This window comes from Meleagris gallopavo, chromosome 17 (assembly GCF_905368555.1).
Source record: "Meleagris gallopavo chromosome 17, MGAL_WU_HG_1.1, whole genome shotgun sequence".
NCBI lineage: Eukaryota > Metazoa > Chordata > Aves > Galliformes > Phasianidae > Meleagris > Meleagris gallopavo.
In genome coordinates this window covers 4,922,918-4,939,841 of record NC_139420.1, presented here as the reverse complement: position 1 = coordinate 4,939,841, position 16,924 = coordinate 4,922,918, and the positions used below count along the sequence as shown (strand labels likewise).

At 39.1% G+C, this 16,924-nt stretch overlaps 1 protein-coding gene and 1 non-coding gene across 9 annotated transcripts in view; both read left to right on the top strand.

The window, feature by feature from the left end:
- DNAH10 (dynein axonemal heavy chain 10) overlaps positions 1 to 16,924 on the top strand; it is a 54,517-nt gene that overhangs the window by 32,795 nt on the left and 4,798 nt on the right. For 6 of the 8 annotated variants that reach the window (XR_014886928.1, XM_085238299.1, XM_085238296.1 and 3 more), the window contains 21 exons: positions 229 to 396; positions 705 to 893; positions 1,533 to 1,704; positions 2,594 to 2,797; positions 3,587 to 3,667; positions 4,168 to 4,365; positions 5,006 to 5,167; positions 5,707 to 5,881; positions 6,571 to 6,752; positions 7,711 to 7,847; positions 8,727 to 8,944; positions 9,311 to 9,532; positions 10,100 to 10,247; positions 10,456 to 10,735; positions 11,076 to 11,305; positions 12,336 to 12,609; positions 13,037 to 13,141; positions 13,636 to 13,790; positions 14,388 to 14,542; positions 14,739 to 14,922; positions 15,707 to 15,907. Coding sequence is in view for 5 of the 8 variants with exons in the window: in XM_085238299.1 (XP_085094425.1) it covers positions 229 to 396; positions 705 to 893; positions 1,533 to 1,704; positions 2,594 to 2,797; positions 3,587 to 3,667; positions 4,168 to 4,365; positions 5,006 to 5,167; positions 5,707 to 5,881; positions 6,571 to 6,752; positions 7,711 to 7,847; positions 8,727 to 8,944; positions 9,311 to 9,532; positions 10,100 to 10,247; positions 10,456 to 10,735; positions 11,076 to 11,305; positions 12,336 to 12,609; positions 13,037 to 13,141; positions 13,636 to 13,790; positions 14,388 to 14,542; positions 14,739 to 14,922; positions 15,707 to 15,907 (3,840 nt within the window). In the remaining 3 variants the exon portion in view is untranslated. Of the gene's footprint in view, positions 1 to 228; positions 397 to 704; positions 894 to 1,532; positions 1,705 to 2,593; positions 2,798 to 3,586; positions 3,668 to 4,167; positions 4,366 to 5,005; positions 5,168 to 5,706; positions 5,882 to 6,570; positions 6,753 to 7,710; positions 7,848 to 8,726; positions 8,945 to 9,310; positions 9,533 to 10,099; positions 10,248 to 10,455; positions 10,736 to 11,075; positions 11,306 to 12,335; positions 12,610 to 13,036; positions 13,142 to 13,635; positions 13,791 to 14,387; positions 14,543 to 14,738; positions 14,923 to 15,706; positions 15,908 to 16,924 lie in introns of those variants that run through there. The other 2 variants (XR_014886930.1, XR_014886929.1) reach the window with 2 other exon arrangements.
- Positions 6,783 to 6,854, top strand: TRNAA-UGC (transfer RNA alanine (anticodon UGC)). Its single transcript has one exon. It is a non-coding gene; the product is annotated as a tRNA-Ala (tRNA).

Genomic DNA, 16,924 nt, shown 5'->3' with positions numbered 1-16,924 from the left:
AGTCCATTGACTTGAATGGTTCCTGAGCTTCCTATTAGACCATTTTGTATCATAGAACACAAAGGACGTTGTGGTCTGGTTCTTCTGGTAACCTCACTAGCTTTCACTCTTGGAAATTAGTCAATATTTGAGTAAGAATGTGCATTATTAATATCACTCTTCTCAGTGTTCCTGGACTCAGAAATACCTGCCTTGTTGTATTGCCTAACTTATTTCTTATACACAAAGGTACAAGGACATATCAAAAACCTGATTGAAGAGAATTTCAGAGATGAATTGGAGTATGCTATGAGGGATCCTATTCTTTTTGGAGATTTCAGGATGGCACTGAATGAGGGAGAGCCTCGTATTTATGAAGATATACAAGCCTATGATGTGGCAAAAAGTCTCTTTCAGGTAGTGTGCTTCAGTTTGGAACTGTGTATGATTTTTGTGTCTTTGCATGAGGAATGGGCAGGAAATTGCACCAAACAAGATGAAATCAGTTCTTCTGTGCACACAAACAACAGTGTGCAGAGAAGACTCTCATTTGGCATCTGGAGTAATGAAAATTGAGAGTCAGCTATGGAGTTGGCAGTGCTTTCCAATTATTTATTTTCCTTGATGATCTTTTCTAGCAACAATGCGGCTAAATGGGTTGTTATTTTATTAATGTTATTGTTTTCTTGGTCTCCTAGTAACATTCTGACCACCTTTCTCTGCAGGAGATTTTGGAGGAATATAATGAGGCTAATGTTAAAATGAATCTAGTTCTTTTTGACGATGCTTTGGAACATTTAATCCACGTATATCGCATCATACGGATGGATCGTGGCCATGCCCTACTCATAGGAGTTGGAGGCTCAGGAAAGCAGTCTCTTGCAAGGTTGGCTGCTTTTACAGCTGGGTGTGAGGTTAGTGTCTGTGCATCTTTGCAATGAATGAAGACAAGGAAAGCAACAGTGGGATGAGGATTAAATTGGATGGGGATGAGAGGAGGAGGGGAAAGGCAGTCAAGATAAGATTAGGTTGGCATCTCTTCCGTGTGAAGAGAAAAAAACAGATTCCTAGGAGGTCTAGGCTGTGGGTGATCTAGGCAGGAAGTTCTCGTTGCTTGAATCTAGATTTTGGCACTTGGGGACAGAAAACAAGGATGGGTTTTAGGGTCAAATCTAATTGTACCTAATTATTGCTTTTGATGCTTATCTGTACTACAGCAGCACTCTGGTGCTTCTCAAGAAACCCTATTGTGATTGATATTGTAGTATTTTAGATAGGGAATGTTCCTCCTTCAACAGTTTCTCATGGAAACTGTTGACTTGGAGGGGAAGAATGAAAAGGGAGGGTGAATACAAAGGGCAGTCAAATTTTAAAATTGCAATCCTGTAGGTTTGTACAAATGTAATTGTTTGGAAAGAGCGTAGTGCATAAATGTACTGATGGATGGAGGCCAAACCAAAACCTTTCATCCAATTTAGTTCGAATTGAGTTTCAAAGTTATCATTATGTCTTAGGTTCATCTGTCTGTTCTTAATATTTGTTTGCATCCTTAGGTATTTGAAATCATCTTGACTCGGGGATATAGAGAAAATAACTTCCGAGAAGACCTGAAGAGCTTGTACCAAAAGCTTGGTATTGAGAACAAGTCCATAGTCTTCTTGTTTACAGATGGCCATGTAGCAGAAGAGAGTTTCTTGGAGCTCATCAATAACATGTTAACTTCAGGTGATAGACACAGCCTGAATTACTGCCAGTTTAGTATCTGCTTGTGACTTGAGTGCACCCTTGGTCTAGCTTTTACTATTTCACCCTGTATTCTCTGCTGCTGTAGTTAGTTACACCTTTCAATACTACCTGAAATTATCTTGGCCTTAATGATGGCTTTTTGACATTGTGTTGTCATTTATATGCATCTGGGGAGCCTAAAAGTCCACACTGATCATAGTTTTGCAGGAACCTTATGCTTTTTCCAAGACCAGAATACAACTTCAGTTGTGTTTAATCACAGTCTCTCTTTTCTCTCATTTGCTTTTAAATAGCATTCACCTGAGCAACAACAGCTGCTTGTATATATATCTTAAGCTATAGTTTACTGTCTTTTACTGTATGTAGCTGGCGAAGATTAGCAGCAGCCGGCAACTGTATGACCACCCTCTCTATAGAAGCTCATACAGAGTCTGATTTGAAAATTTTATCCCTTTTCTTGGTATGGTTCTCTCTGTTCTGTTCTGCTTATGTCAGTCATTAGGTGACTCATGCAATTCAACCATTTGATGGAGAGACTGAAAATGTGATTGGTGGTTTCGAGACACAAATGAATATTCTCCTTGCATGAGTAAAAGCATTTTGTGTTCTTATGACATTTTGTATATGTTGCTGAAGCCCAAACAAAACCAAAACGATTATTCTTCTAAATTCCCTTGCCTCCTGTATATTGTCCATTATGGGTGAGGAGGAGAAGCACAGAGAGATTAGTAGGTTCGTTTAGAACTGCCCAGAATCATTTTTGCTGAATTAGATTTAATACTTGTCACTCTAGTTTCCCATTTGCTCTGTCCCCAGCCATATGGTTACAAGTTGTTCTCAGTAGCATTCTTCTGTCCATATGTTACAGGAATGGTGCCAGCTCTTTTTGCAGATGATGAAAAAGACACCATACTAAGTCAGATTGGAGACGAAGCTATTAAAGCTGGTGTGAACCCGGCTAAACAGAGTGTCTGGCAATATTTTGTAAACAAATGTACAAGCAACCTTCATATTGTCCTGGGAATGTCTCCAGTTGGGGACAGTCTGAGAACGTGGTGCAGAAATTTCCCAGGTATCAATTATATACACTGCTTCATCCCTTCCCTGTCAAACACAGGTTTGTAGGCAAGACAAAATCTCCAGCAGACTCCCACAGCTAAAGCTAAGCAGAGCAGGTTTAATGATTACACATTTGCATGATTTTTTCCAGTTAAGTACCATGTATCAGTGGATATTATTGACTAATGTTTAGCAGATCAGTTCATTTTCCAGCTGAACTGCTAGAAATCAATTAGTCATCCTCACTGAAGTGGAAGTATGCAGACTGCCTGTGTGTACAGCCTCTCCTCTATAGTTTACAGAGGAATGTATCATATTAAATCATTATGAAACTAGGATATGGTGGTAAGAGAAACATTTTTATATCCAAAGCTAAAAGAAGGGTGGGTTAAGAAAGACACAGTGAAGATAAAAACCACCTGGGCTTGGTGGATGCTACTGCAGAACAGGTGGCTGAAAGATGTCCTAAGAGGACTGAGGAGACGCACAAATTGAGGTGTACTGGTGGGAATCCCAGTGCAGACTATAAAATATCTAGTTGTTGCTCTTGACTGCATCTTATGGAATGGTATAGCCTAAACAATAGTACAACAGGTTTAGCTGGACACAGATGCAATGCTGATTATTTACTATCAAGATGGAAGTACTGGCTTTGTGGTAATTATTTTTCCTAAGTAGGAGCCAAATAAGACTGAACCTGAAAATTCTTGATGCAAACAAAGTTAAGCTTAGGGCTGTCTGGCAAATTAAGATGTAGTTTTTCAAATAAACTTTTCAGGCAACACTATGCTTTTATTTTAAGGTCTTGTCAACAATACTGGTATTGACTGGTTCTTACCCTGGCCCCCCCAAGCTTTGTATGCAGTTGCAAAATCCTTCGTTGGTAAGTAAGATGTCAGTATTTTAACCCATTAATCCTTGAATAAGCCTAAGAAATATATTTTTTACTTTGACTTTATTGCAGATGTTATCTTGCTTTCCTGTTGTGGATACGACCATAGATCTACAAGGATGATGCAATATCCCAGTAAAAAAAAAAAGTTTTTGTTTGCCAATTTCATACTCAAATAGGTTTAGAAGAAATGGCTAAGATTCAAGCCATTGAATAGCTCTGTAGATGATGTTACCTGGCTATCAGGATGCCTTTGTTCTCTTCTGAGCTCTATCTTGGCCTTGCTTTTTGTCCCAGGAAGCAGATTTTTAAGCCTGGCTTAAATGTACATTAGAGAAAGAAGATGGTAATTGTCATACTCTTAAAAAAAAATAAATATATTAAGAATATGCCAATTATAAAATAAATAAATAAAATATAAAAAATTATATATAGAGATATATATAATACATATATTGATTTTATTTTATTTTAATTCTGACTAATTTTAGGAGGTAACACACGCGTTCCAGCAGAGAGCTCCAAGATGGTGGTTGAGCACATGGTCATGGTGCATGAATCTGTAGACATTTTCAGCAAGAGGTTTCTGCAGAAATTAAGACGTATCAACCATGTCACACCAAAAAATTACCTTGATTTTATCCATACGTATTCAAAATTGCTTGAGGAGAAAAATGAGTTCATTTTAGGTAAGACTGAGTGGATGTTTTCTCCTTTTTAATAAGTGATTTAAATACTTAGGGGGAAAAAAAGGGAAAAAAGAAAAAGTACAATGTGATGAAAATGAGTGTAGATCCCTAATATTACCCACATTCTCCAAAAATAATGTTATTAATATCCAGTTTCGATGTTGGTCTGACATCCTGGCCACATATGGTTGTTTGGATTCTGTCTAGTATTGTATTTACCCCAGATTCTTCTGTGAATGAATCTGTGCCAGGATTTCCAAACCAGACACTCTTCTGCTTGAGGAAGGGCGATTCGATCTAATGATTGTTCAACCTAACTCAAGGTTTGACATTCTTCCTCAAACAGCAGTTCTTAATCATACTTCTGTGAGTACTGAGGCATGCAAAGAGCATCAAATATCAACAGTGCAGTGGTGAAAGCAAGTAGAGGTGCAGGGCCACTTATTGCCAGCGTAGGTGACTTTAATGCTGTCTTGTGTGGGAGGCTTATGAAATAAAAAATCTTTCACAGTGATTTTCCTGTCATACTGAGGTTGTTCAGATGCAAAGTGCACCTATAAGCATGTCTACCTTCCGTGATATTGTCTACTGCTGTGCAATAATACCAAGGAATCACTAATATTTCTCACTTTTTTTCCAGTACAATGCAAACGGCTGGACAGGGGCCTGGATAAACTGAAGGATGCTAGTTTGCAGTTGGCTGAGCTGAATAAGAAACTTGCAGAGCAAAAGATCGTGCTAGCAGAAAAATCAGCTGCTTGTGAGGCTTTGTTAAAAGAGATTTCAGCAAACACAGAAGTGGGTAGGTAGTTTACAACTGCTAAAGTGTCCCTCAGGCTAAGCATAGTCTGTGTTGGGTTGGAAGCTACTTTAAGAGCTTCAGATGCTTTTAGAGATGACCTCTTGTTCTGCCTGTGCTGTTGTAGGATCTTTCTAGAAGAGTAGATCCTGCATTCTAACCAGATTGAGATCTTTCCTATATATTTGGTCTACTTTACTTTGTGTACCTCAATAATATGCTCTCCAGCCCTTGTCTTCCCTTCGTAAGGTATAAGGAGTAAAGTGGGAAAGAGGCATTAGCAAGAAAGGGATCTTCTGTTTCAGAAATGTTTTTAGAAGAAAGTCAGAGGGAAGCACAGTATGAAAAGAGATTATGCTTTGTGTGAAATGCTAATGGTATTCCCATCCTGGTGATGGATGCAGCCCTGTAAACACTGGCAAGCTATAAATAAGAGGGTACTGATTTGGTGGTAATTCCTGATTTCGAGCCAAAAGCACGTAGTACATGTTCTGCAAACAAATTTGAATAATCTGTTACGGTCCTGCTTTTACAATTTTTAGCTGAAGTGAAGAAAAAACTGGCTGAAGAAAAAGCTGCAGAGATACAGGAACAGAATAAGATTATTGCTATGGAGAAAAAAGCTGCTGAGACAGCTCTGGCTGAAGTCATGCCTGTTTTAGAAGCTGCCAAACTGGAACTGCAGAAGCTTGACAAGTCTGATGTTACCGAGATCAGGTAATTCATTTAGATGTACAATAGCATAAATGCTTGGAAATTCATGGAGAGACCATTTTAGAGTCAGCCTTACTTTCCTCATGGGCATAGCGTGTGGGTTATGATCAGGACAGCAGCTTCCCAGGTGCAGATGTCACAACAGAATCCTCTGATTCCTAACCCAGAACGTCTCCTCAAGCCTGTTCTTTCTATTTTCTGTGACGCTTTGATAGCATGAAAATGTACTTTTCTGCTGAATTACTTCTATTACTGTTTTTGTAATACATTTTGTATTTGGGGACAGGTATGAAAGTGCATGCAGTCCTTTGCTCTTCCCAAAATAGTAAGAGCTTTTCATTCCCTGTCACACTTGTCTGGTTTCTTTTCTGTGGTAGATCTCTGGATTCTTTCAGTTCTATGCCTCCCAGTGAACAGCTGCTTGATTGCACGAGGGAAAAATATGGATCATGGTTTTAGGCCTTTCACTGCTGAAATTCCTTAGTCTCTTACTGATCAAATTGTTTGAATGCAACAACTAGTTTTGAGCTCTCTTCTAGCTAATTATTTATTGTTTTGGCTGGATTATATTTTTCATTTTGTTTAAAATGTCTTATTTAATAGCTGTTGTTATATTTCATTAGCAGTCTTGATAGGAAGCACAGAGCTAGCATTGTGTTTTGTTTCCATCGTCTTCTTCACTTGTTTCCTAGATCCTTTGCAAAACCCCCTAAACAGGTGCAAGCTGTTTTGGAATGTGTTCTTATAATGAGGGGGTACAAGGAATTAAACTGGAAGACAGCCAAAGGAATGATGTCAGAGGCAAATTTCCTGCGATCTCTGATGGAGTTAGATTTTGATGGAATTACTTACAGCCAAGTGAAATCTGTTCGAGGTAAATTATTGACCAAGGTAGATTATTAACGGGGATGTAGCTCAGTGGTAGAGCGCATGCTTTGCATGTATGAGGCCCCGGGTTCAATCCCCGGCATCTCCACTTTTGGAGCTTAGTCTCTAATATCTTTGTCAGTGACACTGACAGTGCAGATTTGGCACCAAGCTGTGGGGTGTCCCTTCCAACTCTAAGGATTCTGTGTTTCTATAATGCTGTGGTTCTGTGAGCTGTTCACGAGGAACGAAAGTAGCGCCTCGCTAGCATCATTAGCCGTGTCCATGGCAATTCCTCCAGTGCTGTTTGGGAGGGTGAGATTTATGTTGTGCTAAGGGTTAGCACTGATTATGTTGCTGCAGATGTTGCTCTTTTGGGTAATTGGATTTTTCAGAGTGCAAAGACCTTCTGCTATGTATTACATCCAGTCCTCATACACTTTGGAGCAGGCGAGAAACAAGCAGGACAGTGGAGCAGGCCTGCTGTTCTGCTTTTGGATATTCGGAAAGTAGCACTATGATCTTGATCATCATGTGACAGTTGAGATGTGATTTGTACATAGTGAAAAGAAGATAAGCTGTATATAAAACTGATGAGTGAAGCTTTGCAGATGATCACAAGGATGTGATCTACAGTAGTTCCATTAAGAGTTGAATTTTGCACTTTTAACAAAATGGTGTCCGACTGCTGTAGAGAAAACAAACCATGACCATGAGGCATGCTGAAAAACTGAATGTGCTATTTTTTTTTTTTTTTTTTGAGTAGGAACTTGAGAAATCACTAACAGTATTGTTGTATAGTTACAGCCCAGTGCCTTCATCGTAAGTTCAGAATCTTTTATATTCTGCCAAATGATTCATATTATCTGTTACAGTATTGCTCAATATTGCTGTACAGAAACCTTATTTCTCTAAAGATTTCTGCACTATAACTTGACTCACTTGCAATATCTTTGTCCATTTAGCTGTGTTAAAGAGTCTTAATACTACCTTCACTGAAATGGAACTTGTTAGCAGAGCTGGCCTGGGAATGCTGAAGTTTGTTGAAGCGGTGATGAGCTACTGTGACGTAGTTAGAGAAGTCAAGCCAAAGAGGGAGAAGGTACAGTGCATGAGTTCAGACTCTGAGGAAGATGAAACATGATGCTCATCAGAAAAATAACACTTGGTGATTTCATAGTGTGAAGTCTCTGAAGTGCTTCAGAAGGGGTGTTTAGAAATATTGCAGCATGGGTGAGGAATGTACAGTTATTATGTGCTGTGTCTGTTGTGCTGTCATGCTATGGTATGGGTTCCCCTCCACTCCAGTGCTGGAAGGAGGTGAGAGAAATGGGGTCGAGTGGAATTTGATAGTCTAACATGCTCAAAAAAGCAGTTTTTAGCTGTCTACTGAAAACATGCTTGAAAGCAATGACATTTGTACAGAGCAGAGCTCTGTCACACATCCATGCCCCCTGAGTGCAGACCTTTTAATTAACATTTTTTAAAAAGACTGGAACCTTAGCTGTGTTATGAAAGGAAATCTGATGACACTGGGAAAATTTCTAACAGAAAATCTGCTTATGTGCAGCTGACTACTGATAAAGTAAATTCACTAGGTGGTGGGCCTGTCTATTTTTAAGGTCTTAATATCACTGTTATTAAGCAGACAAATCTCCTTTTTTGTCTGGGATGATAGTCCTGCTGACCTCTGATGTTGGCAGGACTGCTTATATGCTTAATATAGCTTATGTGGTGAGAACTCTGCTTTAGGAAGTTTGTCTGCTTTGTAACTGCAGTTTCAGACCATGAGGTAAATGTTTAGGATGGGGAGAGGCAGATGAGGAATGATGGCAGTTATTTTGGTTTACACATTTATTACCATGATGCTTTAAAATGATGCTTTAAAATACACAAGATAGACAGAGGAAGAACTTGAGATTTCTCTCCAAAACCCCTCTTTACTCTGATAATATTCTTTATATTTTCCTTCATAATATAGGTGGCAAGGCTAGAAAGGAACTACTTCTTAAGTAAGAGGGAACTGGAAAAGATAAACGCAGAGCTATCTACAATTCAGGATGAGCTTAAAGCTTTGGGGGACAAATATCAAGAGGCAATAAAAGAAAAGCAACAGCTACAAGAAGAAGCAGAGATTATGCAGAGAAGACTGGAAGCTGCTGACAAGCTCATCTTTGGCTTGAGATCTGAGAACAAGAGGTAAGCATAGATTCAAAGAGGAATGTTCTTGACCTCAGAGGATCATATGCCAGGAATAAAATCTTTCAAACTGAGATATTTTTGGAAATGTCTTTCTCTGATTTTTTTTTTTTCCCCTGCTGCTAGGGGTTAATATGCATTCTAACTAATATTCATTAGATCTTGAAAAGTAGTAATAACAATTTTTAATGCAGGACAAAAAAGTTTACTAAGGTTAAAAGGAAGGTGGTTCAATCCTACTCAGTGTCATCACAACGACTGACAGTAAATGTTGTTGTCTCAATCAGTAGATAAAGTAGCAGCAGTTGGAAAAGAATCCCCACCCCTGGTACAGATTCACTCAGGATCCCCTTATGTTTCTGTCAGGTGGGCAAAGGAACTAGATGACCTCAAAATGCGAAAGGTGAAGTTGCTTGGAGATTGTTTAATCTGTGCTGCCTTTCTGAGCTATGAAGGAGCATTCAACTGGGAGTTTCGTAATGAGATGATTTATCAAGTGTGGCAAGAAGACATTCTTTCACGAGAGATTCCTCTCAGCCAGCCTTTTAGGTTAGAAAGCCTCCTGACTAACGAGGTGGAAGTTAGCAGGTATGTCCAGTCAAGAAGTTAGTGACTACTGTATGCGAAATCATGAAGTGGGGGTCTGAATCTGTAGCATAAAATTGGCATTGTGTGTTGAAGTGTAGGTGGAAAGACCGTTTTACTTCATGCCACAAAGATGGCAAGGAGACAATGATTTTCCTGGTAGACAGAGGCTATTTGTTATAGCAAACCATTGCTCTTTATAATACAAGAGCATTCACTGAACCTATCTGCATACTTTCTATTAATTATCTATAGTATGTATTCCACCCAAGGCTTAACAGCAGTCTTTTCATTCACTTCAGTAAATTTGCAATTAAATCTATAACCAAGTAACCCAAATTTCAGCTGCTGTGTGATTCCTCACCAAATGCAGCAGTCTGTTTTGAGTAGTGTAGTTAAAATGTCTCAATGAGTCAGTCTGAGTTTTGACATTGCTCTTGCAATCACATGTGCTGTATGTTTGCCTTGTGTTTCTAATAGTATGCACGAAAGATTGCATAATTTTATGGACTACTGAAATTATCTGCTCTCCCATCAAGTTTTTGTTCCAGCTTGGTCTTTGCTTCCTAGGTGGGTTTCCCAAGGATTGCCTCCGGATGAGCTCTCCACCCAGAATGGCATTCTGACAACATATGCAAGCCGTTTCCCACTCTGTATTGACCCACAGCAACAGGCTTTAAATTGGATTAAGAAGAAAGAAGAAAAAAATAACCTGAGGGTAAAGATAAACAATGATTTAACCTTTTGGGGACTGATGATTTTTTGGGATGTTGGCCAGCCTCAGTACAAGCAAAATAATGTAACCAAAAGGCTGTGTTGCTTGCGTGTTTTCTCAGCTCCAGGATGGAATTTCATGTAGGACAATGTCACATTCAGAAGCGTAGTTGGAAGTTCTGTTTTCATATCTTTCCATTATTCTCTTGCAGATGGCTTCCTTCAATGACCCAGATTTCCTTAAACAACTAGAACTTGCCATAAAGTATGGAAATCCTTTCTTGCTGCATGGTGTTGATGAATACATTGATCCTGTGATAGACAATGTCTTAGAGAAGAATATCAAAATTGCACAGGGACGAAAATTCATTGTGCTGGGTGACAAAGAGGTTGACTATGACAGTAATTTTAGGTTGTATCTGAACACCAAATTAGCAAACCCAAAGTATTCTCCTGCTGTATTTGGGAAAGCTATGGTTATCAATTACACAGGTAAGCAGTGTGTTTATTAACAAAATAGTCATTATGCTGTTTGGGGCCTGGGTGGTTATCTGAAACAACAAAACTTCAACATTTAAAAGTCTCCCTAATACTTATCATCTGATTTAATATAAAATTCTTCTCACTTCTCTCTCTTAATCTGAAACACAAGCGAAGATCTAGTCTTATACCTGTCAGGTTAGGATGCACTGGTACAATTAATATACAGTTATTATCCAAGCCTCTTTGTTGCACTGCTGTAGTTTTATGAGATGATCAAGGTGAAATGAGTTGTCTTAAAGAGCTGTCCTTGTTCTTTTAAAAAAGGCTGTGATCTGTGTTTTATCTCTAGTTACGCTGAAGGGCCTAGAGGATCAATTGCTCAGTGTTATTACGGGTTTTGAAAGAAGGGAATTGGAAGAACAGAGAGAACATCTCATCCAGGAGACAAGTGACAATAAGAACTTACTGAAAGATCTGGAAGACTCTCTCCTTCGGGAACTGACTTCTTCCACAGGAAACATGTTGGACAACATAGACTTGGTGCAAACAATGGAGGAGACAAAATCCAAAGCTACTGAGGTACCAGCTGGTTGTTAGTTTTGATTTTTTTTTTTTTTTGTAGGATATGCACTTATTGAATCTCTTCTTTCTTTCTCACTGTGTTTCATTTTCTCTTGTGAGAACTCTTCATTCCTTTCAACCTAGTTCTTAGCTTCGAGAAGGAACGTGTTGTATCTTTTGCACTATTTGTTTTGAATCAGAGAACATAGTCCTATTTTCAGGAAAGTCATTATTAGGACCAAAGTAATAGTTGTTTGCAGTTTTAAAACAAAGAGTAGGTGATGTATTTCTTTCAGCTCTGAAACAATCTTTGTCTTGTATCATAGTGGATCTGAAATGGAATTTCAAGTTATTTGTTACTCAGGGAAGATGTAGGGTATCTGTCCTTGGAGGCTTACAGGCCTTAGCTGGGCAAAGCCACAGATGACTTGCCCTAGTGGTGGCAGTAGTCCTGTTTTGGACAAAGAGATGAAGTAAATATCTCCAGAGGGTCTTCCCTATACTATTTCTATGATCCTGTGCTAATCTCTGCCTTTAATTTCCATAAATACACAGAGTGGGACTCATTTATTCTAACCTTTGATTTTTGAAATTCATGCTTCTTTAGGTTTTCTTGCCCAGATTCTCTACATAGTCAACAGTGAGAGGCAGGCACTGGGAGGGCACAATTCTTTTGACTTAATGCAGGTGTATCCAATTGAATGGGGACTGTGCCTCGTTAGTGTCTTTTCCTCTCCGCAAGCTATAAAGCCTTATCTTTTTACAGAGTCCTGAGAGAAATTTAATGTATTTAAAGTATTTAAAGATGAATGACTTGCATTTTTACACAAATATGGTATTTTTAAAAGTAAGCTAATATGTGAACATTACTAGTTTTCAGTATCTTGCCTCCTGGTGTTTGTGTGCTTTTAATGCATGCTGTTACTTGCAGTATTATTACATCCTATTTGTTCATCATTGTTTCAAAATAGCTTAGTACACTAATTATATGTGTATATTAATATGTCAGTGCATTAATTATACCTGTATAAAATCAATGACTGGCTAGGTGATTGAAAAACTTCATCTGGCTGAGACAACAGCAGCGGATATTGATCAGCTTCGAGATGGCTACAGACCAGCTGCCAGGAGGGGGGCCATTTTGTTCTCCGTTTTGTCTGAAATGGCAGTTGTCAACATCATGTACCAGTACTCTCTGGTCTCCTTCTTAGAGGTTTTTGGACACTCTCTTCGGAAATCCATGCCCAGTCCTATTCTTCCCAAGAGGTTAAAAAACATCATGGATACACTGACTTTCAACACCTATAACTATGGCTGCACAGGTTAGTGCAGTTTAATGACAAGCTGATGCTCTGTTGTTCGCCAGCTTTCAGCTGGTTTGCATTAGAGAGGCAAATTATCAAACAATAACAAATTCACTGATGTTGAGTTTTCAGCATTGTTCCTGGTTTACAATCACTCCCTTCTATCTGAAGTATGCATACTGCAACTTAATTAAATAAAACCTTTCTTAATCCAATTTCAAATGGCTAATTGCAGATACGGATCTTACATTCCTGGGTATTTCTCACAGATGCCATTTTGACAAACTTGTACTCAGTCTGTAGTTCTGTAAGCCTGATCCAAACCCCTGTCTTCAGTCACTTTGATCTTCGTGGGGTGACCAGATGCAGGATGTAGATTTAAAGACTGGTGCTAAAACATGTGGGACTGGAGCAGATTTTTGAAAGCATTGTCTTTTTAACATAGGCTTGTTTGAGAAGCACAAGTTATTGTTCTCCTTTAATATGACTGTGAAGATAGAACAAGCTGATGGCAGAGTTCCCCATGAAGAACTTGACTTCTTTTTAAAAGGTAATGCGAATATATTTGTATAGAAATATATATGTGGTGGTAGCTAGAAGATCCTTCCAAGATAGATTTTGACTAACTATGATTCATGCTAAGGGCTAGCCGTGAAGTCAGCTGAAATATGTTGTTTTACAAATCCATTGTGGATTTTGCTATTGGTATTTTTTCACTTTGTTAAACAGCGAAGAGGTGAATCTCTTTTCACTATAAATGCTGACAAATCTTGTGTTAGCTACAGATAATGAGAATGTTAGCTGAGAAAATAATCTCTAGTTATTTTCTAACTACTGATAAGTAGAAATGTGTGCAAAGATAGAGCGTTGGCTTTTACAAGCACTTGTAAAATGCTATGTTTACTTCAGCAGACCAGTTTAATCTCACAGTGCTTCCAGAAACAAATTTCCAAATGGTTTCTCTGTGTGGTGGGACTGTATGTGTGGTCATGTACCAGAGAATTTATGACATGGACATTCACTTCAGTTTCTGAATGTGACTAGGCAATATTTCCCTGGAGAAGAGTGCACGAAAGAAACCGTATGCTTGGCTTCCAGATCAAGGCTGGGAAGATCTAATTCGCTTGTCTGAACTATTTCCTGAGCAATTTGAATCTCTTCCAGATGATGTGGAAAAAAATCCAGATGTATGGAAAAATGTACGTGCTTTTCTGCAATCCTGTTCTCTTTCCTTGTTTTTCTTCTGGTATTAAATGTTCAAGTATGATGCAGTGTGCCACAGAACTCTGTAGGAGGCATGTCACCACTGGTGTTTTCTGTCAAGGCATTGCTTTTCTTCTTGAACTGAGTGATTGGCTTATTTGCAGAAGAATTAAGGTTCTTGTTATGAAATAACAACCCCCCCAAAATCTTCTGTACTGTACTGTACGTGTTTTATTTTCCAGTCATATGCCTTTGATGAGTTCTTTGCCCTGTTCAAGTCAGTGGAATTTTTGCTGTTGATTTCAACAGTCAGTATTTCATTGTCATTTTGTACTGCTAAATCACACGAGGGCTGCTCTGACAGCAGTGCCTCCTCCCACAACACCAGAGGTAGATAGTGGTGGTATGGCAGTAGAGGCTGAACCTTTCTCCCAGTGCTTTGTACTCAAAAAGCTGAAACTTTTTAAATTTCTTCGCAGTGAGTTGACTTTATTCTTTGTTTCTCTTGTGTCAAACTATTTTTGCTTTTCCCAGTAATTTCATTGATAGATCCATTTGATCAATCTGCATTGTCTCTCACCTTTTCTTGCCAGTGGTATGATACAGATGCTCTGGAGCAGATGCCTTTCCCCATGCACTACCAAAACAGTCTCACAGACTTTCAGAAACTCCTCCTTCTGCGGTGTTTCCGAGTGGACCGAGTGTATCGGGCAGTAACAGACTATGTTACACTGACAATGAGTGAGAAGTAAGTCGCTCTTGTTTCAAACCTAAATGGCTTGTGTACTTCTCCTACACAATGGAGCATGCTTTTTCTCTGTATTATTCCCATGTGCAGTCTGAAATGAATGGTGGTGTTTGTATTAGAGTCATCTTTTACACAAAATTGATACTTTTTTTTTTTTTTTTTGTAGAGCAGCTCACTGTGCTTCTTTTCCTACCAGGTATGTGCAGCCCCCCGTGATCAGCTTTGAAGCTGTCTTTGAGCAGAGCAGTCCTTATTCACCAGTAGTTTTTATCTTAAGTCCTGGCTGTGATCCCGTTAGTGACCTCATGAAACTGGCTGAGAGGACAGGCTTTGGAGGGAATAGACTCAAATTCCTAGCCATGGGACAAGGCCAAGAACAGGTAACTTCAGTGGGAGGGTTGGGACGTTCTGTGGGCACTGAGTTGGCATGTGAATTGCAAATCATGCTTTTATGGTCATGGACTTGTCCAAATTTCCTTTCTGAAGGCCATCGAAAATGAAGTTAATTTGTGCTTTGGAAATAGAATACAATTTGCCAAACTAGAAATAATGCTTCTCTGTAATGTGAAATGGCATTTGTTTGCTAGGTTGCTTTTATGGTTTTTATGTTGAGTGATATTTTCAGCTGTTAAAAAGTAGTTGAGCTGAAAAGATGTTGCTGTGTAGCCTTTCAAAGTAAGGATATGGGTTGATCTGAAGTCACAGTGTTTGTTACAAAAAACATGTCCTGCTGCTCTTTCTGTCTTTCCTGCAGGTTTTTTTTTTTTTTTTTTTTTTTGTTATGGACCCTTAGGCTGAAACATCCACAGGCTAGCAGCTGCTGAATTTGCTGTGATTTCAGACAGTGGAAGAACTCTGAGTAGCTTCATTTAGATCTCCCCTTGTTAGACTCTGATCACCATCCTTTTCTGGGCCATGTACACTACTTCAGTGTCTTGAAATGTTTCAGCAATCTACATGACTTTAATTTCAAAAGGGATTAATGAAATAAAAAAGCAACTGATTGTGATATTGGTGCAATTCCATTTACAGGGAAGAGTGCTGTACTATAACCAAAAGACTGGACTTGTTTGCTGGCAAGAAGAAATCTCCTGCACTAACCTGTGAGAGTTGGTTTGCTTTCATAAGGGGAGTGTTACTCACAAACTGTTCTTGTCTCTTCAGATTGCCCTGCAGATGCTGGAGAACGTGGTGGTTAGAGGAGAGTGGCTGATGTTGCAGAATTGTCACCTTTTGGTGAGGTGGCTTATCACTCTGGAAAAGGCCCTGGAGAAAATCACAAATCCTCACCCAGACTTTCGCCTCTGGCTGACTACAGACCCAACTGAGGGCTTCCCAATTGGGATCCTGCAGAAGTCACTGAAGGTGCTGTGTGAGGAGAAGCCCCAGTGGGAGGGCATGTCCTGTGTGCTCAGCAAAACAGACTGATTTGGGGAGGAGTGTGACCTGAATGCAGCATGTTGACTTGGGCTGTGTACAAGCTTTTTGTTTTCATTGTCCAGAGAGGTTTTTCATCATCTTGTTTATTTTCTGGTGATTATTTTTTCCTTTGGATAACAGCTGTTAAGCATTTTTTTTTTTTTTTTTTTCTGAGGCTGTTATTTTAGAATAGAGCTTTGTGAGTGAACCTGGAGATGTGACAAATGCTCTTTACATTCATTCAAATGCTGCCACGGATATAGTAAATCCAAGAGTCAGAAATAGCCCTGTCACTCCTGGTGCAGAACTGAGGTCTGTCTAGCCTGGCAATAGTGTCAGTGGAGCAGACACTGTAATAGGATAATGGTTTCCAGTTGCTACTTCAGGCTGCAGCATTTATCACAAGCAAGCTGAGCTGATTATTTTGAAGGCACAAGCCATGATGCAGTTCTAGTTTTCTGTTTTGTGACTGCTTTACTTCTGCTGTGGTGAACCAGTCCTGTAAATGTAATAATTTTATTTCATAGAGTTGATGGCAGTGGTGGATCAGATCCACCCAGTACATGCTCTAGTTTATCGCTGATAGCTCTGGAGTATTCACCTCAGCACTGCTTCTTGCCACAGTGGGGAGAAGTGAGCACAAAGATATTTCTGATTTAAGATTGCACATATGCACTTTCTAGGTCAAACCATAGGCAGCTTGGTTTTACAGCACTTTGACAATGTTGCCAGGGAGCTGACTCTGCTTTCATTTGATAATTAGTAAAGTCATGTTAAAAACTTAAGTCATCTTAATGTTGTGGTATGTAGGACATATCAAAATATGTAAATTACTAGTAATATTTCAGTAGATTAAATCAAAAAGTATGATAAACCATTAATCTTTCCAATAACATAGCTATTTCTGAAATAATACCAGATTTCTCTTCACATCTCTGCTAACCTTCTTAAAAGGTCAGATGC